Source organism: Priapulus caudatus, unplaced genomic scaffold (assembly GCF_000485595.1).
Source record: "Priapulus caudatus unplaced genomic scaffold, Priapulus_caudatus-5.0.1 Scaffold13, whole genome shotgun sequence".
Taxonomy (NCBI): domain Eukaryota; kingdom Metazoa; phylum Priapulida; class Priapulimorpha; order Priapulimorphida; family Priapulidae; genus Priapulus; species Priapulus caudatus.
The window spans coordinates 1496537-1518782 of NW_014577074.1; the positions used below are offsets into that span (position 1 = coordinate 1496537).

Here is a 22246-nt window from a genome sequence, read left to right on the forward strand (position 1 = left end):
ATGAAATCATCTACAGACTGCCAAAGAATTCACAACACTTTAGTATGATAAATGGTGCTGTAATACACGACACTTATCATTCTTCTTTTCTACGGAGGAATGAATGCTGAAATATATATATATATACATATACACACACGCACGCACGAGGGATACATCACACACCCCATTCGCCCGCACGCACCTCACACCGACACGCACGCACGCACGCACGCACGCATGCACGCACGCACACACACACACACACATATCTACATATCTACATACACTAAAATAATATCCAACTGTAGGATTTGATGGACGATAGCGCCATCATTGTTCCCATTGTGATGTGGTGGCCGTAACTGTATGGCCACATCACTGAACATAAAAATAACTTTGTTTGTTGTTCAAATGCCCACATAGAATCATTCCATTGGTGGGGAGGAGGTATTGTGTCTGTCTTTACATGATCAAAACATGACCGGATATGTGAACATCCACAACAGATGACACATTTTTTATATTTTAAATCAATGAGGTTTCATAGAAACGTTTTGATAGAACCTAATGCTTTTCTATTTTCATGTACTGGCCAACGTTATTTACTTGGAATTCTTAAAATGTTTTTATAAATATCAGATGAGATTTTGTGGAGTGAATCCCAAAGACATTGATTTTTAGTTTTTTAACACTCAAAAACTGATGAAATTCGGCCACTTAAAACAAGCCATATTCTCAGCAACGTTTACCAATAACTTACTGTAAATCATTCACTATACAGATTTTCATGTGTATGCATTGCATACCTTTGAGATACAAGACTTCTATAACTTTATATTACCAAATTCTAGTTTAAAAAATATTAGGTTTTATATTACTCTTATCATCGTGATATCGCTACCTAATCTACTCAATAGTCATTTGATATCACGGACAATAACATAATACAGACGCCCTTTTCAACTTTCCATTACAACCAGTATAAACCATCCTTGCCTGCAAGTAGCTTTACTATAAAATAAGGAACATATAATTTACACGTGATTTTTTGCGTATCCAAAGGAAACGAGAGTTTTATAAATCGAGGGCTAAAATTCCCACGCTATCAGCACAAATAACAGAACGCCGACGTACTCGAGCTAACGCGAGGCCATCGCGCCCCACAACCAACACCTTCACGAGCCACCGCCGACCCCTCGCTCCCGCGCGCACACGCCGCGGCAGCGTCGTCAGGCGTAGAATATGATCTCGGGTATCTGTCCGCCCTGCACGCCCGTGCCGTTGGTGCTCTCCGACGAGCACTGGAACTGGAAGGCGACGCCGTGGCACGTCACCTCGCTCATGCCCTCCTGCCCGAAGTAGCTGAGCTCGGTGCCGTCGAGAACTACGCTCGCCGTGTAGAACTGGTCCGGCTCGATCTGCACCGGATGGTCGAGGTAGACGGCGAACGGGTTGCTCGAGCCGTCCGAGAAGAAGTGCGTGCTGTTCTCGGCGAGCATGCCGCCGGCGCGCTTCAGCTCCAGCCGCACGGTGTACGCCGCCGAGCCGTTGCTCGAGCCGTACAGCCCGAAGCCGGCGACGAACACGCGCGCGTCCACCGCAAACTGGATGCTGTCGCAGCGGCCGCGGTAGCGCCACTGGTTCGTGCGGTACGCCGACGACTGGAAGCGGCGGCACCAGCGCGGCTTGAGGCCGTCGCGCGCGCACGTCGGGAAGTCGATCGCCGGCTTGCGCGTCGCTGTGTGGTAGAGGAAGACGTCGGTGGCCTCGCGCAGCGTGAGCATGCCCGAGCCGACGACGTCGTCCGCGTAGTCGGTCAGCGCGATGACGGGCACGCGGATGAGGTGGAACGCGCGCTGCAGCGCCGCGCGCTTGTTCTCGGCGCTCGGCGGAAGCTCGCGGCGCCCGCACTCGTGCGCGGCCCAGCGCACGGCCGCGTTGTAGATGGACAGCTCGCTGGCGTTGAGCGTCTCGCGGCTGAGCACCGTCTCCAGCGTGTGGTAGTCGATCTCCGTGAAGCCGTCCGACTCGATCGCCTTCTCCGCCTGCGCGTCAATCACCTGAGGAGCGGTCGAAAAGACGCGAGTAACGATTAAAAAATGCCGCGTACGAGAAACGATAAAAAAGCCTCACGTGAGTAACGACGAAAAATGGTATGAGAGACGATGGTACACGAGAAACGGTAGAAAACGCCGCGCGCGAGTAACGGTTTTAAAAATGTTGCGAAAAGTGTGAGAAATGGAAAGGTTTTGTGCATGAGAAATAGTGAAAAAAAAAGTTCTACATAATGAGATGATAAAACAATGCTGTACATGAGAAACTGCATTTATAATATACAATAAAAAAATGCATGTCAGAAACAGTAACAAAAGCTTCCACTGTTGATCCTGTGCCACCGTATGTGGATAGGGTCATTGTAGGAAGATGACTCTCTCACTATGAAGGTCTGTAGCATTTCCCTAGAAACAGGTTTCCCCCACCCCTGCAGCAAACAATCAGTAGGCCACACTGTATACACCTACCTGCCAACACCGCTCCATGAGTTCTGGTTCCTCAAACAACCGACTCTGACTCAGCAATAGGCAGGCATTTTTCGCAGTCAAACTCGTCTCTAGGAATTTGACACAGGCCCCCGCGAGATAAGGCAGGATGTACTTCTTTGCTGCATACAGAGTAGCCAGTACAGTGTCTGCCTCAAGTTCTATCTCATCCGTATACAGATACCTGCAATGAAAATCATCAACACGTAAACGGATACACTGCCAACAGACATAAAATCTACAATATGCTTAAAAATTTGCATTTGAAATTCATTTTTCTACAGAACCATTTATTAATTATATTCCATTCATACCTACTATACTATGAAATAATTATATAGTACCACATCAGTGATAGAAATAATAACGTGTAACAAGAAAATTTGTACCCTGTACATATCCTGTTGATTCACTGTGCATGTGTGTACAATGCCACGTGCGCCACAAACCGTTTGATTGAGTGATAATGACAATAATGTTGGATACATTAGAGATGATGCTGATAACTAATGTTATTCATTTCTTGGCAATAATCCAGTACACACCTCAACATGGCAAGAAATGCTGCGGGTTCAACGTCAGGAATTGCTACCTCCTGCCGGTCCTCAGCCAGGGGTCCATAGAACATGGCATAGAATACAGAGCTCCCTGTAGCGAGCACATACTTGTGAGCAGGAATCCTCTGTGTCTGACCTGCCAAGGAAAAACTTTGCGATGAAGCAGGGGTAATAGGGCAGTAATATAATCGCTAGCTAATATAATTGCTATTTACCACCGCCTTAAAATATGTTTGGTAGGGGCGACCAACATCTGACATGATGACAATGGTTCGACTTACCATGGTGTACACAAATTGGAAATAAACGTGCAATATTAACATAGAAGGGTCTTCACAAAAATGCTGCATAGGTTTTTAACCGAAACAGTGCACGGGTCTGGCTTGAAACAGCAAGGTTGGTTTATGTCACATTGGTTAATCATCACACAGCAAAAATACTCTTACAAAGATGGAACAGAGTATTAACATAAATTCGCTCTCCTGCTCATTGTCTTTTTATAGGCTAATTATGTTGTTGTAAAACCTCAATACTTTTGCAATAACTAAATTCTGTCAGATTTGCTGTAGTTCCTCTGCCGACATTGCAAAACTGAATGCTAGCCCGATTTTTCTAATAGTCCTATCCATGCCTGACACAAGCACAGCCAGCTCAAACTTACCTTTTGATCCGACGATGAAGTAGATGTCAGCCATGAGCTCATTGTTGTACATGACATTGTTGCGTTCGCGTATACTAGACTTCATTGACTGCCAGCTTGAATCACTCAGTTGGTTCATAGTAATCGACCTGCATTTCATATGTGAGCATGTTATAAAGTTGTACGCATTTAAAATAATTGTGCCGTAAATCTTTTGCATACTATTTCTCTACTAGTGTACTATAATTGACTCAGGGGTTTGCTGTGTTCATAATAAATATAGGTTCTTGGTACCAACTGGTAAATGCCGAAGAACAAATGATTTAATTATTGATAAGTTGTAATATTTTAAGCAATAGAAAACCATAAGCAGGAGTAAGCATGAATCTTACTGGACAGCAGGTTTTGGACACAGTGGCTGTGGTGCAGGAGCTGTGACCATGGCAGCAGAAGCGCTCTCTAGTATGTTGTCAACATCTTGTTCAATGTTGTTATCCTCTTCGTTTTCTGAAGCGCTGAGCATGACTGCATTACCCGACATGTCTGCAGAGATGTTTGCAACCCGCATTGCTTCCATATGCCTGTAATCGTGTAAATATATGCACATGAGCATGAATACAGTCAACATGTGTGTTCATTACATACCGCTGGTTGCAATGCAAGCCAGAGCCAAGCTCAATGTTGAGTACACTGTAACACAATCATAACCTCGGATTCATCTAGATATCTTTCTAATCTTATACACAAATCTTAGCTTCTTACAAAGCAATGCCCAGCATTCTCGATGTGAGGATCCAGAAGGTATGGTATTGGATTCACGCCTATTAAAAACTAGTAGCTGTCCGACTAAATTTGAAAAATAACACGACCTTTGCAGCTTTTGCAATAAACTCAGTGTCCTAAATCAAATGGCAATTATTTGATCGACTACAAGTGCAAAATCATAGAAATAATCAAACTATGGCTAATATACAGGGTGTTACATTATTTGGCAATGTGTTTACTTTTACATCAGGGAAACTGTGGTTAGCTCAGAATTTATTAAGGGAAAAACGTGGTTACAAATCGAGAACTCACAATCACAGTACAGTGATACCCTGCAATATGCAACAATTAGTGTAACATTAATCCGCAAGTTTGCCAAGCAATTTCGCCCCAAATCGGTTAGGTGACGTCACATGTTGCTACGGGTGTTGAGCAGAGAATATAGTCGTTTACATTTTAAGATAGTTGTAGTATTGTGAACTGCAGTGTATGTAACATCAATGGCTATTGGGAAAGTAATAATAGGCAGCGTAATAAACTCTGAGAATAACGTATTGATTTTAGGCTTGATATCGCAAACGATAATATGTCATTGCGCTAGCAGCGTACGAGCGAAAAACGCACACAGGCCGTAGAAATCTTTGCTATACCCGCAGTACGGTTGCTTGGCAGAGCAACGCGAAAGTGTCAACAACATCGGAGAATTTGAACAACATTGGAGGTATTTCCAAATACATTTTATAAGACAACACGCAGTGAAATGGGAGGAACTACAGTTTATTTTGTCATAAGGTAGTATGATTATGCATGACACGAAGTCTAGTACTGGAGAAATTAGCGTGTAGATGCGCATATTGTGGCTTTAAACTCGGAAAATGAAACAAATCTGCTCTTAGGGAATATGTCACAAGATTGAGTGGGTTATTTTACTCAAAATGGTATGGCTAATCAGCATAAATGAAATGTATGTAATAAATATGCAACCAACATCCAACATGGGATGCATGTTTTCTTTGATACGTGGAATGTAACGCTATCGCATTTGGCAGTTTGACCTATATGTGCATTGTAAATGTGTAATATTTAAATGTAGGTGTTCCGGCATTCAGTCCCCCACTGTACCCATTATTATTCCAATAGCAGTTCACGATGAACGCAGGTTATAGCTACAGTGAGCTGTACAAAGAGAAGATCAGCAACGAACTTTAGATAAATTTTGTGCATGAAAGTCAGGGCTTGAAACACCCAAAACTCTGACGATGATAATGTAATGAACGAGCCAGCTGGCAATCCTATCTCTCCACCTCCCATCTAGTTATTTTAATTCTGAACTCTCTTTCTGTCCTAGTGTTATCCCAATACTGTATTACACCCTTGAATATTTAAATAATTTAATGTTTTAAGAATTTTTGCAGTGTATTTATATCGCCTTCTCTTAGCTGAAAGATATTCCATAGGTAATTGTCCACCAATAAGTTAACAGAATTCAGTAGAAGAATGTGATTTTGCCATAACATTATTTTCTGAAAAGCATTACAGAGTATTACTGTAACATGGAACGATATTGTACCTGATGGTAGATAGAGAACCTTCCATATACAAATATGGTTAATGTTTTGTGGCCAGATATAGTAACCTTGTTATGTTTGTTGTCAGAACAGAAACTGCATTCGTAATTTCAACGCATTGCCACGGACTAGCGATGTTTTCATTGGTCAGTGGGGCTGATAGGGTCTATGTCTCCCTGGGTACTGCCGGAACGTACCCTGGTAACTACTGATATGGTCATGGTTAGGGTTAGGGTTAGGGTTAGGGTTAGGGTTAGGGAGTAGGCGTAGAGACTCCCTAGACTCGTTAGTGGAGTAGGCGAGGTACGGTCCGGCATATTAGATAGTACCAGGGTACGTTCCGGCAGTACCCAGGGAGACATAGACCATGGCAGCGTCAATGGGAACACGACATGCACAATAGAAAACAAACATTACAAGTTTACTATTTTATGTTCTGATGAAGTTTTGCATAATCAGTGCCATTCACATCTTTTAATACAGAATAACATTGATAAAAAATATTTCAGAGGCTGATAATGCATGGCAAGTGTTGGTACCCTGGTAACAATTTGATATGGTTAGGGTTAGGGTTAAGGTTAGGGTTAGAATTAGGCTTAGAGTTAGGGAGTAGGCGTAGGCGACTCCCTAGACTCGTTAGTGGAGTAGGCGAGGTACGGTCCAGCATATTAGATAGTACCAGGGTTCCGGCAGTACCCTGGGGACATAGACCCTCTCAGCGTTAGCCTACTACTACTAGTACTAGTACTACTACTACTACTAGTCTACAGTACAACTACAACTACAACTAAAACTAAAAGTACAACTACAAGTTATCAAAGTGATCAACGTTGTTACGGTTGTATCGACTTAATCAACTCGTCGTCACACTCCGTCTTCAATATAGTCGCTTGGATTTCAAAAACTAATCCTTACGAGATTACGAGGTGGTGCCTGGTGGTAAAACTGCTATTGACTATTGACCCATTGCCATTGGCATTGGCATTGTATTGAGTGTGACTTTTCTTGACATGAATCATTGTATTTGTAATGTTATTCACTATTGTAAATCTAAAATAAACTGTGCCAACTTTCACGATTTATAAGTTATATTATTAAATAATATACCTCGCTAACAAAATACTGATATCTCCGGCCTATGATAGCAGTTCACTAAACATCACACAACGTTTTAGGGTAGCATCCTGAATTTTACTTCACAAAATAGGTTTATACTTTAGATTGTATTATCTTCAGCCATCTTAACTAACAGCGCCATCTCCCCGTAAATATTTACATTAATCTACATTTTGTTCAAATTATTTTTGTTCACAGTCTGCTAACAGCTACTACTAGTATAATAGCTTAAAATTTCCGTATACATTAAGTTTTACTTATATAGATTATATATTTGTATACATGCCATATCTATATATCATATGATATAGGAAACGCGTGCGCACGCACGCTCGCAAGCTCGCACCCACGAACGTTCGCAGGCATGCGCGCCTGCACACACTCGCGTATAAATATATATATATATATATATATATACAGGTTACAAAGTAAACCAAAATTACAAATAAAGCCAAAATTTAAAAAGAAAACAAACTAAAATCTTTTAAAATTGATAGCAAATACTTCTCCTCAGGATCAAAATAAATCCTGGCGTTTCTATATTATTTAGATCGATGCATGGTAATCTAGATAATGTTCTATGCTACGAGCTAATTATAGTCTATCAGTCACGATATATAAATGTATCAGCAATATATGTGTACGTGGGCGTGTGTGTGTGTGCGCGCGCGTGTGTGTGCGCGTGCGTGCGTGCGTGCGTGCGTGCGTGCGTGCGTGCGTGCGTGTAAGTGTGTGTGTGTAGGGGGGGGGGAATGCGCGCGCGCGCGCGTGTGTGTGTGTGTGTGTGTGTGTGAGAGAGAGAGAGATATTCTCGCAAAATCTCTGGCCGGAGTCAGGGAACGTATCACCGATCTATATAATATAAACAGATATTATTATCTAATTATTATATTACCTTTTATAGGGTGCACGTGGAATCTAACTTGTTAAGTTCGCTGGCCGGGAACCGGAACCCAGCGCGGAACTACGCGTGGCTCGGAACGCGGAAACTTAGCTGGAATAATACTTGACAGTTTTGTCCCCGTTATTGCGCAAACTCACTTGGCCTGAATGAAGATATCTATTAGCAGGCACAATCACTCAGGCGAATAGGACGAATTTCTCAAGTACAGATGGTTGTTAGGTGTATGAATGCGTGCTTACAGTGGCAATAATTTGCATAATTCTGGCACTTATTCGCGGAGCGAATATGTGGCAAAACGGCTGGCATGTTGCAGTATTGCTTTGGTATGTTCTCAACGAACAGACCCAGATGCAATTCCATGTGGCTCTACTGAGTAATTTGTTTTTGATAAGAAATTTTTATGAATTCACCTAACATCAAAGTTAGGTTCAGTTCAGTTAGCTTAGGCCAAATGTTGCAAGGGCACGCGTTTTGGGCGGAATAAGTGTGAAGTTGTTAATACTTATTGTCAGCAAAGAGTTCCGGCGCGATCGCAAGTTCGGGTGCACCGCCTAACGCTTTTAAGCATATAATTCAAGATAAATCAGCAACTTGCTGAATGTACATTAATAGCATAACGTTGTATATGCATAAGATGTATAATGTAATATGTATTATGTTAGGTCATATGTATATATGTATATGTATATGTATTATATGTATATGTATATGTATATTGTTGTATATGTATATGTTTATATCAAGACTAATAATACCTTATTATTTAGGTATTATTAGGCTCTTTGATTCATATATATGTATATGCATCACGTTATACATATACTGATATGTATATGTATACGTATATGTATATGTATACGTATACGTATACGTATACGTATACGTATACGTATACGTATATGTATATGTATAATGTATATGTAATATAGTATATGTATACTGTTATGTATATGTATATATATAATATATATATATATATATATATATATATATATATTTAACTCCTGATATATATATATACAGCGCCCGTAGCCAGCTTTATATTGGGGGGTTCGTTTTCAATGTTGGCATATTTGCTCGCAGGGGCGTGTACAGATTTGTAGCCCAGGGGGGTCTAACCGTAACCCAAAGTTGAGAGCACGCGAAGGGGGGGTCTGAGGGGCCTCCCGCAGAAATTTTTTAAAATACACCCCCTCAGATGCGTTTTCTGCGCGAGCAAGGGGGGTTCCGGACTCCCGTGCTGGACCCCCCTGTACACGCCCCTGGCGGGTCGCGAAGCGACGCAGGCGAGGGAGGCCTAGCGACCGAGCGGGGGGAGGGCTGGGAGGGGGTGTTTCACTGTTCACCCTCCCGCACGATGGGAATTTTGGCAATTATTAGCAACAAAAATGGAGCGACCTAGGTAAATTCTTGGCAAATTTACAAAAACAAAAATTTTTTGTTTGGGGGAGGGGGGCTCTGGAGGAGGGAGGTTCGTTCGAACCCCCCGAAACCCACCCCCTGGCTACGGGCCTGTATATAGGAGTCTATCAATATCTATTGATCATATATCTATAAATCAAGGATGAATTCTCGTTATGTTCCCGTTTTCATGCAACATTATCCCGACAGGTGGCGCGGTAGCTGCTCTACTCTGTTTACTGGGGCCTCGGATCTGTGGAACCGCGTCGTTTTGTATTTTGTATTTGTGTTGTATTATTGAAGTTACCACAATTATCAGGGATACTGGCATGCCTGTGTGATCAACTATTGTAGTCAGAACAGCCAGCTTCATTAATATTAACGGGAAATACTGCGTAAACTTGAAAAGTGCTAGCGAAAGATCAACCTTTCACGATTGAACGAGGTGCATCAATGTATACAGTACAGTGTACATTTTGTTCCCCGTGCACATGTGTTCATCTATTTGGACAGTCGTTGTGCGATTAGAAGAAGGCAACCCTAGAGTCACCGATAAGACAAAAGCTGCACAGGTGAGCAATATATGTTCAGTAATGTATGTTTCAGCGTTCTCACAACACAGACTAAACAAGGCTGTAGTTAATAGTAGATTGAAAACCCTTTCTGCTGGAACCCGTAGCTCCAAGAAACGTTCTTGCTAGGGTAACGTCAGGGTAAAAAATACCGCTGTGGCTATATGCCCGGCAGCCGGCACCCTAACCCTAACCCTCCTGTTTACTTGAGGAATCACCGAAAATTAAAACTGTCCGCGGCATTTAGGAAACAGAGTGGCTATAGCTGCCGGCAGGCCGCATTATCTGACGGCTGGCCGGGCACGGTCTCGATTGCCCTAAAATGCCGCGGCAGTTTGTAATTTGCTTTAGTGTTAGTCTCAGTAAAACAAGGGTTAGGGTTGGATTAGGTTAAGGTAGGGTTCGGTTAGGGTTAGAGTTAGGTTTTGGTTAGGGTTAGGGTTAAGAAGTTAGGGTTAGGAACTGGCCGGCATGTTAGGAAAACGAAGACGTGGGCCGGCTTGCCGGACATATAGCCACAGCGTTTTAGGAAATCGAAGACCGTGCCCGGCTGCCGGGCATATAGCCACTTCGAAAAAATACACGGGAACAATGAGCGATTCGCTCTTCAAACCTCCGAAATCGCTCGCGCGTGAGGCTCAAGAATAGCTCGCGCGTAAAATTATCTGGACAAGAGCTATTTTTTCACACACTTGAAAAAGAGCTCTCGTGGAAAAATAGAAATTTTTTCCCTGCTAGGGTTAGAAGACCCTAGTCAGACTTCTGTATAGACCATTCTTAATGATTATTCATGACTTGGGGTCATCGCACGAAAACGAGGCTTAGCTACGTGCGTGCACCCGCGTGTACGTGCGTGTACCCGCGTGTACATGCGTGTACGTGCGTGTATCCGCGTGTACGTGCGTGTACCCACGTGTACGTGCGTGTACGTGCGTGTACTCCGTGTACCGCGTGTACGTGCGTGTACCCGCGTGTACGTGCGTGTACCCGCGTGTTCGTGCGTGTATCTCAGTGTACCCGCGTGTACGTGCGTGTATCTGCATGTACCTGCATGTACGTGCGTGTACCCGCATGTAAGTGTGTGTATCTCCGTGTACCCGCGTGTACGTGCGTGTATCTCCGTGTACCCGCGTGTACGTGCGTGTATCTGCGTGTACGTGCGTGTACCCCCTCTGTGCGTGCCTGCCTGAGCAGCCATTGTTTACAAAGTTGCTTAGCTTAGCCTCGTTTTCGTGCGTGACCCCAGGTCATGAATAATAATTAAGAATGGTCTATAGACAATCAGTCGCACAGCCTTGTCGGGCTACTGGAACCCGTAGTGTTGATCTGTCATTGTGAATTTAATCAACGCGAGACACCAATTACTTTATTGTATTTTTACTGCCCTAATATAGTTTGACTATCACGTTAGAAATTGATAGCTTATCTATTTACCACAAATAATATTCTTGATCGTATAATGTGCCCTCATGCACTTTGCCCAACAAGATATGTATGACATATGATTTCAAGTGCAAGCAATCAATGAATCGTGAGTAAATTCTGCTTCTAAGACACACGTTGGCGTGCCGCCGCACAGGCCACAGCGTCATATGTAGCCATTAGCCAACATGGGATGAGATGGTGTCCCTAGTTACACACTACCTATATATACTTTGTTGTGGTCCATATTGCTTCTCAGTAAAGAGTTCATTCCAGGTGGCCAGCAAGCATGCCAGCAACATCTCGTCAGTTATCTATTTAATTCCATGTTCATATGTCTGACCACAGGCCCTTGGAGGCTCAAGTTTCAAGAAGAGTAAAAGAGCGAAGCGGCTTCGCTCTTTTACTCTTCTTGAAACTTGAGCCTCCAAGGGCCTGTGGTCTGACCTATGAATATGATTAAGAAAAATTATCACATTCTGCAATGTATTATGTTTCAGGATGACATCTATTAGACTAGCATAGGCTGGGATCGTATCAAATATACAATAATCACTAGGCATGAACATACATGATGCAGAACTGCCTGCATATGTCATTTAACTAATGGGAAATTATATTTCACCCTAAGATCGGGAGGCTGGCAATCGAGGGCTAGTAAACACCTAGCATCAAACAGACGCCGGCAAGATGATGTCCGATGGGATGGTGATCGATGGCAGCTGGCAGCTGACCATCCACATCACAGACCTGGACATTACTCGGACATTGCGCGTGACCGGTGATGTCCACGTGGGTGGAGTGATGCTGCGACTCGTGGAGGAACTAGGTGAGCCGCTACTTTTTCCCTTGCTGAGATCTTTTAGTCAGTTTAACCCATAGCGTGATATATACTCTTAAAGTTCTGCAGCTAGTTTCTGCTGGCTAAGGTAAAGGATTAAGCCAATTATGTTTCATTGGCTAGTGGCACAATATTCTGCCTTATGGGGTTTGGTTGCAATGTTGTTTTGGTCTTCACTTTGGGAATTTACACACAGATTGAGAACCATTGTACACCTTCCAGTTTCTTTACCAAAGACTAGATTCAATTTTTATTATAATTTTAATTTGAACTTGAGCACGTGTGTCAGTTTGTCACACTCAATAATAATGCTTGCTGACACCAGTTGTTCCAATAGAACTCTCACATGGTTAAAATATTCCATGGGAAGTCACAGAATTGCCAGATGACTGAAAGTACCTGTAGTTTCATTGAAAGCAAAACAGCTTACGCACCCACCAGACGTAGACAATTTTTTTTATAGTGATAGTCGTGAACTTAATTGCCATTCTGTGTGTGCATTCATCATATATTCTGGTTGTAAAATTACGTTGTTTCTTATGCATCCTATATTTCCCCTGTACATTCTTCTGCACGTTTAGCAAATTTTCTTGCTGCAGATAAATTCATGAAACTTGGTAATAGCTTGAGAGTGTTGCCTTTATGATTTATGCTATACTAACTAATAGCATAACTCTCTTCTATTGCTAAACATATGTCGCATGTGTCAACCCAGAAAAATTAGGCAATGTTTATTAGAAAACAAGAAAAATAAGTTCGGATTCGTTAAAACGTATATATTAGTAATGTTTGTGTGGAAACTTATATACTAGTATAGAAGTTGGATGGTGTAATGGTCGTGTTTTCTGTGTAACCATCCAAAATATATTGTTGGTGTAGTTTGGAACTGTGATGTCCTACAAGCTCACACATGTCACACCACCGGAACGCGATCAGACAGCTCGCACATGCCGCCTCTTGCTGCCATGTGTTACTACGTACCGATGCTCTACTGATATGCGTTGATGGAAGAGAGCCCAATTACTGTTATGAACTAAATTGTGTGTAATCATGTATGACCCCATATAATTGGGGCATCATCTTATAAATGTGTGCCGAGTATGTGGAAGGAGATGTTCGTGTATGAGTGCGTCCGTTCCTAATAATGATGATAATCATACCATATTTGAAATATTCATACCATGATAATTATGTATATGTATGCATTCAATAATATCAGGGGTTAATAATGACAAATTTGTAATTATTAACCCTGATAATATTTTAATTCAATGCCGTTAATATTTGTTGAGTTATCACAATTCTGTTAAACACGATGGCGCCGTAAACGCTGCAGTCTTCTTCGTTCTCTAGTCTTCCTTCCCTCATTGCATAGTCTGATAGACCGATAGCTACGCATAAAAGTTTATTAGAAATCGCAGCAGCTGGCAGACTCGTTTTTACACAATTATGATCGAATCCTATTTTTGCTGGTGTTACCATCATTACTGTGCGCACGCGAACAGGCGAAACTTATAACGGCTTCTTGACCATTTTCTTTGCGATGAACAAGGTAGATTTTACTGCTGCTCGACTCTTTAAGTGGGTTGTAGAGAGTAAGCCCTGCAGAAAATAACAAAATGGTGGCGCGTGATACATCGTGGTCTCATTTCAACACATCAGCTTATGGATTCTACACCAGCCTACTCGATGTTTGATTCAAGATTGCCTTGCGAGTTAAACATGTTCTTGGCGAATATACCAGTGTATCATATGTGTAAGCTCTATATGGCATGCTGACAGATTTGGTGGTAGATTTTTGCTGAAATGGGGGTCGGTGTAAAGGCACATGTATGGTTTTCTGAGCATGGTGACTACTAAATAGATGTTGTTTGTCTTGTAGTAATCGCCATTCCTAAGCGGCCTAATAAGACTGGCAGGCTCTGTATAGCTTCAGTTCCCTATCGTAGCAATGGCTTCACTGTACATTCGCACCCGCACATATACTGTGCCAGTGAACTCACGCGTACGCTGCTTCCCTGAGATCTAATTTTAGATGCGAAATGCATGTGTATCATCCCAGTGTGTGTGTATCCACTACAACTATGTTTGTCGATGGGTGGGGTACGTGTGTTTTATTGAATGGCACGTGCTGGGCTTCAAGCTTATAGCAGAACCGGGTTGGCCCTGGCTTTACAGGAAAAATTTCGTCATGTCATATATGCAGGTTCCTGATGTCGAGTACCTAAAATCTAGTGAACCCGGTTTGGATTGTGCTTTTGTAGAGATGTCCTACTGAACATGTGTCAGGCACTTGTAATGGGAACACAGTTACGTCATGCCATGCGTCAAGCACTTGCAACTTGATTCTACATCATAATTTGGTTGGACACGATTTGCAGTGCCTCACTGTGAAACTGCCAGTATTCATAAAGTAGCTATTCTCAAACAGCATATCAACATCAAAACGCATTTTGATGATAACGATTTTTTAAAGCATTGAATTAATTAAAATCCGATTTTGTTTTGTTGAAATTTAGGATATACGCTGTTTTTTAAATGTTCCAATGTCCATTGTTACCTAGGTTGCCTTGCAATCTACCCGGTGCTGTTTGTGCCCAACTGGTGAAGCCCTAGCTGTGCCGGACCGTCATAGAATGCATTTACCCGTCCAACATGTAGTTTGTCAAGAAATATATATTCTCTTTGCATACCCTGGCGACGTAAATAGCACTAAAACAAATTAGGCCGCTGACATTTTGATGTTTGGAGCTGGGATTCAGTAAGGTAAATCGTGCGTGTATGCCCGTGGCTTTAGCCATTCTCATGAGGCTAATGCCGCTATAAGCGGAACGTGCGTCATTTAATAAAGGAACATGCTAGGCTGTGATGCTGCACTCATAACTGCGTTGCCAGAGTGGTTTATCTGCACTGCTGGCATTAAACATCGACGCATTTACGGAATCGGTTGAACGGCCTTGACCTTGCACTGACATTCCACGTATTGCGTGCTTCGTTTTTCCTCGCGTTTGTAATAATGTATAATCCGATAATAGTACGATTTCCCTCTGGTATTATTAGCAGCATAATTGCTTGTGAAGTTTAAATGTTTGATTGCACAAATATTGCACAATTATAATTTAAATTTGGTGTTTATGCGCTCATTCCCCGTTTCACATCAGCTAATGAAATTTATAATCACGCCGAGCATTCTAATCAAAACACGCACAGCTCTCTTGTGCGTTGGGTTTCATAAATCATTATAAATACTGGCTCCGTATGAAGCTGGCAAACCATATAGAGACGCGATATTATGAGAATCCTTAGTCTGTAAAACCGTGGTATCGAGTCAAGAATAATATCGCAAGTGAAAAAAACTCCTATTAGTAATTGCATATTAATAATTAATTGAATTTTGGTGATAATCGAGAGCGGTGCGTGTGTGCATGCATGCATGTATGAGAATCCCACTCCATCGAACACGAAATCATCTAACACGCTCACACCGCGTCCAAGTATCACTCGGCTAGCTCACAAATACAACCGTCGTGTCCTTTGACGTCGATTGGCGCCACCATTGATCATGATAGCGTCTCAGACGACCGCGGCCAGTTGGAAACACGAAACCGCGTCTCTGACAGAAAACAATGAATCAGCTACCGTCGTCTTCCACTGACAGCGCGCGTAGTATCGGCGCCGTTACATGTGAGAAAGGAATGTCACAGATATCCCCATATCTGGGACGCGTGCGCGTATAGAGTGATATTACACACACATTATACCGAGTATTATTCACACACACACACACACACACGCACGCACGCACGCACGCACGCACGCACGCACGCACGCACGCACGCACGCACGCACGCACGCACGCACACACACACACACACGCACGCACACACACACACACGCACGCACGCACGCACGCACGCACGCACGCACGCACGCACGCACGCACGCACGCACACACACACACACACGCACGCACACACACACACGCACGCACACACACGCACGCGCGCACGCGCGCGAGCGGGGAAGGGGGTCGAATTGATATTGAACGTTATTACCTCCGCGCAACGGAGTTGCAGGGAGGTAATGTAATCGCTCTCGTGTGTGTGTTCGTGTGTGTGTGTGTAGCCAGCAGCGAGCCAGCTGTTATACACATGTATACATGTTACACGCGTTGGCGCGATCGATTCAGCACCAGCTCGCCTTAGGGCGTCCAGTCAGCAGCAGCTCGCCTTAGGGCGTCCAGTCAGCAGCAGCTCGCTTTAGGGCGTCCAGTCAGCAGCAGCCAGCAGCGAGCCAGCTGTTTATGCCAGCATGTTACACGCTCGCGGAGGTATGCACTCTCTTTGAGTGCCCTCTGTCTAGTTTGTATAAGCCACAGAGACCGTTTTCGGCGTTTTTTTTAGTACTTCACTTGTACTTCACTTGAGCTCTGATACAATCAGGAGACGAACTTTGTCTCATTAACTCCTGATACAATGCATTTGATCAATGTAATTTCTACTCCCTGTAGACTGCGCGATCAGTCGTAAACATAACGCACATGCAGTGTCAGTGCGAAAATCCACGTTTATTTCTTAGCGAGAAGTTTTGGTACCGTAGCTATAAGAGGAGATCGAGCCATCTGCCGTAATAACATCACACTATATGTCTCAGCGAGGTGGGGTTCCAGCAGCAACGGCACATGGTTGTGGTTGGTTCGTGAGCTAGCGCGCATAAACTTGCGGGTTCTGGCGCAGGCGGCTCGCACAACGAGCTGATCGTGGGAACGAAGGTAATTTTGCCGCTGGGAATGTAAAACTGATAATAAACAGCTAGATTAGCGATGTTTTGATTACCCGACGCATCGTCATTTTAGCTGTTTTCGGTTTACGACGGCTCTCCGCAGAAAAGTTGCTGCTTTGCGGACAACGCAGTAAAAGCAATTGTCAGCCCACGTACAACCCGCTCTATAAGTGCAATTGTTTGGCCGCTTTGGCCGTTACAATACTAAAATGATGGTTAGTAATAAAAACAAATTGTGTTTACTACCAGTAGTCTTAATATTTACCTACTCACTCTTTCTTTCTGTTGGTTTGTGCACAGCGGCGTGCATGCGGTGAGACTATGTTGCAGGAGGAGCAGTTGAACGGCATTTTTTGCCGTTCGTTGCGCGGAATTTTCGCGGTTTCGGAATTTTCGCGGAAGTTGCGCGGCCGTTCGTTGCCGCCGTTGCGTGGAATTATTTGCCGATATAGGCGATACATAATTAAGACTTTGGTAGTAAATTCGATTTGTGTTAATTTACCATTACATTACCATACATTTTATTATTGAAACGGGCCAAGTGTCCGTGGGTCAGGGTGCTGATCTCGCTGTTGTCATATAACGTGTCGGTCAACATTGACGGAGCTGCGCTGATCCATGCAGAATGTACAGTAGAATGTACGTGTAGAATAACATATGTCACCCCCACCCCCACCCCCACCCCACCCCACCCCGGTTGTTTGTCACCACATTTGCAGGTCAAGTGCCTGACGTTGGGGACGTACGCCAAAATATTGTCATTTTTCGATGTTGTCCCACATCAGGTGTATAAAACGTCGACAGATTTTTCCTGTCTCGCAAAAAGCGTGCACTTGCCTCCTCTCCCTCTGTCACTCAAAATGACTCTGCTCTTTGACCCGCTATACCGGCCAGTGTGTGCGCGTGGCCAAGAAAGTGGGAGAGCCCTAGCATAACATGTACAGCGCCGGCTAAATATGGCAGAGAGATCGGTAGTACCGCAGCAGCAGCATGTGGTACGGGTAATGTGATATCTGACATCAGGCAGGCTTGCAGAAGCTTTCTGCCGCAGCAGTAGTAGTACCGGGTTGCCTCGCCACTCAATTCGCTCGCAATTCAATCAATCAGCAAAGTTTTGCACAGTAAGTGGGTGTACAAGTTGTATACCCTCTAATGTTTGCAGTATAGAGTTGACATCACTGTTATATGACAACGACTCCGTTCAGGCTGGCTTTTTTGGGGTGTTTTAGACCAGTTATTCATTCGGTTATACAATACAGGAAGCAAAAGTGCACGACACATGTGCAACTGTTGCACTGTATAGAAATTGCACCGTTTTCCCCTTTCGGCGCGGAAGAGTTATAATATCTTGTTAATTACGTTATATTATTATGAGGCTGCAGCTGATGGAAATCGTGGAGAAGGAAACTGATGTGTAACAAATAAGGTAGCGTACATTAACGCGTAGCGTAATGCCAGAGCTCTGACTCTAAGCGGGTGTCAGTACGTTCGTTGAGATACGGCCTATTATAATTACGGCGAATGTCGCTATTAGGGGCATGTTCGCTTCGCTGCGCGAGGAAACGAAATACAGAGCAGGGGCATGTTCGCTTCGTTTCGCTGGACTTCGCTGGACTTAGCTGGTCGGGCGAGCAAAAATTAGACTGGGGTATGTTTGTTTCGTTTCGCTGGACTTCGCTGGACTTCGCTGGTCGAGCAAGCAAAATTGAGACTGGGGCATGTTCGCTTTGTTTCGCTGGACTTCGCTGGTGAAGCAAGCAAAATTGAGACTGGGTCTCGTTTCGATTTTGCTTGCTCGAGCAACGAAGTCCATCGAAGTCAAGCGAAACAAAGCGAACATGCCCCCACTCTGTATTTCGTGTGCTCGAGCAGCAAAGTCCAGCGAAGTCCAGCAAAACGAAGCGAACATGCCCCCACTCTGTATTTCGTGTGCTCGAGCAGCAAAGTCCAGCGAAGTCCAGCAAAACGAAGCGAAATATGCCCCCACTTTATATTTCGTTTGCTCGCGCAGCGAAGGCGAACGAAACGAAGCGAACATATCTCTCATCTAAGTAGTTCATCTTAATTTTGCTTGCTCGAGCAACGAAGTCCAGAGAAGTCCAGCGAAACGAAGCGAACATACCCCACTACCCCAGTCTCAATTTTGCTTGCTCGAGCAACGAAGCCCAGCAAAGTCCAGCGAAACGAAGCGAACATGCCCCCGCTCTGTATTTCGCTTGCTCGCGCAGCCAAGGCGCGCAAGTTTAATAGCTATTTTATATCGTTATATTACCCCCCCCTTAATATCTATTTCATATATCTAACCCCCCTTGGTATCTAATTTATATCGATTCGCCCCACCCCCTTTATATCTCTTTTATATCACGACATTAATGACATTAAAGTTGGGATGCTGCTATGCTTTTCCTTTACAGTACTGCTCGCTTGTATTATGTGTTCAGTGGCGTCGAAATTGAATATGACGTAGTGCTCTTTAGAAATCTTTAAATGCTCGCGCATTGCATATGTGCATTCCACGTCGCTCCACGGAACGCGCTTCTGTCGACATTAAATATTAACAGCGCAATTATTTTAATAGCCTCGTGCAATGTTGGAGCCAGAGAGCTTAGAGTGGAACATGCAGACTAATTTTAATAGCATGGAGAGGATTAATCATAATGTTACCATGACGTCTCCGCTGTTTTTCTTATTACTCTTATTACTTTTCTTACTGTGCGTGGGAGCCAGGAAGGAGGAGATTGTCTCAACGGCAAAGATGCCGTGGCTTGTGACAGAGATTTGCGAGCGTTAGTGGAATGTATAAGTGTGTGTGGGTTGGAATGATGAGGGTGACGATGATAATGGTGACAGTTTGATATGTACAGTATTTAATGAATCAAACGATATATGGTTAATTATATAGACCGGTGTATAAATGTTCGCGTATCTTCATATAGTTACTCTTTTATGTATTGTACGATACGTCTAGTGAGTGAGACGGACTGTCAACCACTGTCATCTAGTAGGTTTCCTTTCAAATAGCGCGCGACATCAGTCACGCACGCTACTGCAGCACGTCTACGTTTTTACTCGGCGACTTCCAAGAAAACTCACAATGATTGCCATACAGCAGATCTCTCCTGAGTAATAAAAACTGAAGCGGTGTCTCGATCTTGTGAATTGCGTGCCACAGGTATTAATTGCGGTTTCTCAGGCAGTTGCTATTAATTTTGGTTCCAGCGGTAACCTTTTTTGCCACGAGAGTGCGATTTGGTTAATATTAAAAGAAATATAACGTATTGTTGGCTGTCAGTCATCGCATGTGAATGGCATAGAATGGCAGTATTCGGTGAATTCTGAACATTGCAGGGGACTGACATGTTTCAATAGCAACGCGTATATAAGCGAATGTACCGTTATTTGAGTCAACGTAAAGAATTCGGAGTGAAATGACTAGTATTTATTTTCTATACATACTTTCATCATGATGTAAAGATCGAGCTCATTAACATGCACATGCTAGTGGGCCCCTGAAGTGCGTGGGTGGCGGTTCGTTATATAACACTGGAACGGTCACCACGTTGAATACGGGCTTCTACATATAGTGCTCAAGTCACGTCAAGCTCTCGCTGACACGCTATCCATTCGTCACCTTTAGGTTCACCCCCATTTTCAATTTTACTTCATGTGAAGAATTCTGTCATCGCTTTATTGACTGACTCCCTGTATAAGCGGTTGGAAATCAACCTGATCGCTGCGGAGTAATGCCTGCAGTGAGTAAAACTCGTCTGGGACAGACTAAACGTCGGCTGAACTCTATTAAAACCAGGTTGCACGCTCTTTAGCGCGCTTGTGACATATCTCTATTTTTACTGGCAATATTTTCCTTGGTTCATTTCTGTTCACCGTTCGAGTATGAGGTTACTCACTCAATGTGGCATGGCTGTATTCCAGTCGCATGCATGTTGCCACTGCATGAAAACTGTACATGACTTCCCGTTCCCGAACATACGTACCGTTCCTGGCACATCTATGTTATATATTCATTATGTCCCTATATCTCATCGTATTTGGCGCGTATGCCCCCTTATTGGGACGATGTTGGTTAAGTAATTCTTACAACCATTAAAAATTCTGTAAAACCTTCAAAAGAAAGCGATTAGTTGCGTTGAAACAATCACAAAGTTTACTGCGCAACTGTCTGCCATGATAATTACCTGATATGTGCCGATGTGGCGCGAAAGCTTTTATATATTTGGCTGCAAAGCTTGGTAAAGCTGCTACATACGCCGCTATCGAGTGCGAAAGCACCTTCCCATGTAACTGTGTAAGGCGTGAGTCAACGATCTCTATATGATATTACCACCTGCACTTACCTGTGTTTGTTGTGACACATACAATGTGTACCTCAGATATATATTACTGCAGATAACGGTGTCCATGATACACCGGCAAAGCCACCGACACTATATCTACGCATGCTCGTGCAAATTGAGATGTTGTCAATTGACATTCGTTTTAAATTCAGCGGCCTAGCTCACTTACAACCGTTTCGTTATGTTCTTTAAACAATAACCTGTTCCTGATAGATATCAGACGTGGTTTGTTCGAGAATAATGCAATTAGACAGGATGTGCAGTTCTGAGAAGGAGATTATCTAATTGTACCCGGAGGACTTAAGAGTGTCTTGTCTTTCTGATGACGTGATACAATAAATTGTCAAGCCCACAACAGAATCTTTCAACATCGACTTACAGCAGCTGAGAAGTTCGTTGTCTTATTCAGCTAGTATAAGCAACCGCAACGAACGTGGCCAGACGTGGCTGTCTGAAGGCAGCCAAATATCTTTTGCACGCAAACATTTGTACTTGCGAATATGATATATGTATATATCAGGAGTACGTGACGTGGAGCATATATTAGACTGTATGACGCCCACCTCTGAATGTTTATTCGGATCCACATGCAAAATTGTATCTATATAGAGAGGTAAAAGGTCAAAAATAGTATATATGTACTTTTTCGATAATGGTATTTAATTAGATATAGTCCTACGTTTAACGTGATGTATGTAGGACAGGGTTGGCGTTGCGTGCCTGTGTTCCTGTCTATCTGTCTCTCTCTCTCGCGCTCTCTCTCTCTCTCTCTCTCTCTCTCTCTCTCTCTCTCTCTCTCTC

General features: G+C 43.4%; 2 protein-coding genes across 4 annotated transcripts in view; one reads left to right on the plus strand and one right to left on the minus strand.

The window, feature by feature from the left end:
- Positions 1–534: 534 nt before the first annotated feature.
- LOC106808584 (BTB/POZ domain-containing protein 6-B-like) lies at positions 535–7299 on the minus strand. 2 transcript variants are annotated; one of them, XM_014811353.1, is made up of 6 exons: positions 7160–7299; positions 4112–4300; positions 3741–3868; positions 3068–3215; positions 2505–2706; positions 535–2042 (listed from the first exon to the last, which is right to left on the minus strand). In XM_014811353.1, exons 2-6 carry the CDS (start codon positions 4294–4296, stop codon positions 1212–1214), a joined length of 1494 nt encoding a protein of 497 aa, XP_014666839.1. In that variant the 5' UTR covers positions 4297–4300; positions 7160–7299; the 3' UTR covers positions 535–1211. The 2 variants fall into 2 exon arrangements, with proteins under 2 accessions (XP_014666839.1, XP_014666849.1); XM_014811363.1 differs by lacking the exon at positions 7160–7299 and adding an exon at positions 6968–7053.
- Positions 7300–9708: 2409 nt separating this feature from the next.
- LOC106808569 (fermitin family homolog 2-like) overlaps positions 9709–22246 on the plus strand; it is a 49210-nt gene continuing 36672 nt past the window's right edge. For both annotated transcript variants that reach the window (XM_014811334.1, XM_014811341.1), the window contains exons 1-2: positions 9709–10045; positions 12099–12296. In XM_014811334.1, the coding sequence (XP_014666820.1) occupies positions 12158–12296 (139 nt within the window). In that variant the 5' untranslated portion in view covers positions 9709–10045; positions 12099–12157. The remainder of the gene's footprint in view (positions 10046–12098; positions 12297–22246) is intronic.

Excerpts from the sequence above, each read along its gene's own strand:
- LOC106808584 (XM_014811353.1), bottom strand. The coding sequence starts at position 4,296 with ATGGAAGCAATGCGGGTTGCAAACATCTCTGCAGACATGTCGGGTAAT. Across the intron at positions 3,869-4,111 it reads TGTCCAAAACCTGCTGTCCA|GTCGATTACTATGAACCAAC; the intron begins GTAAGATTCATG and ends TATGAAATGCAG. Across the intron at positions 2,043-2,504 it reads TCATGGAGCGGTGTTGGCAG|GTGATTGACGCGCAGGCGGA; the intron begins GTAGGTGTATAC and ends ACCGCTCCTCAG.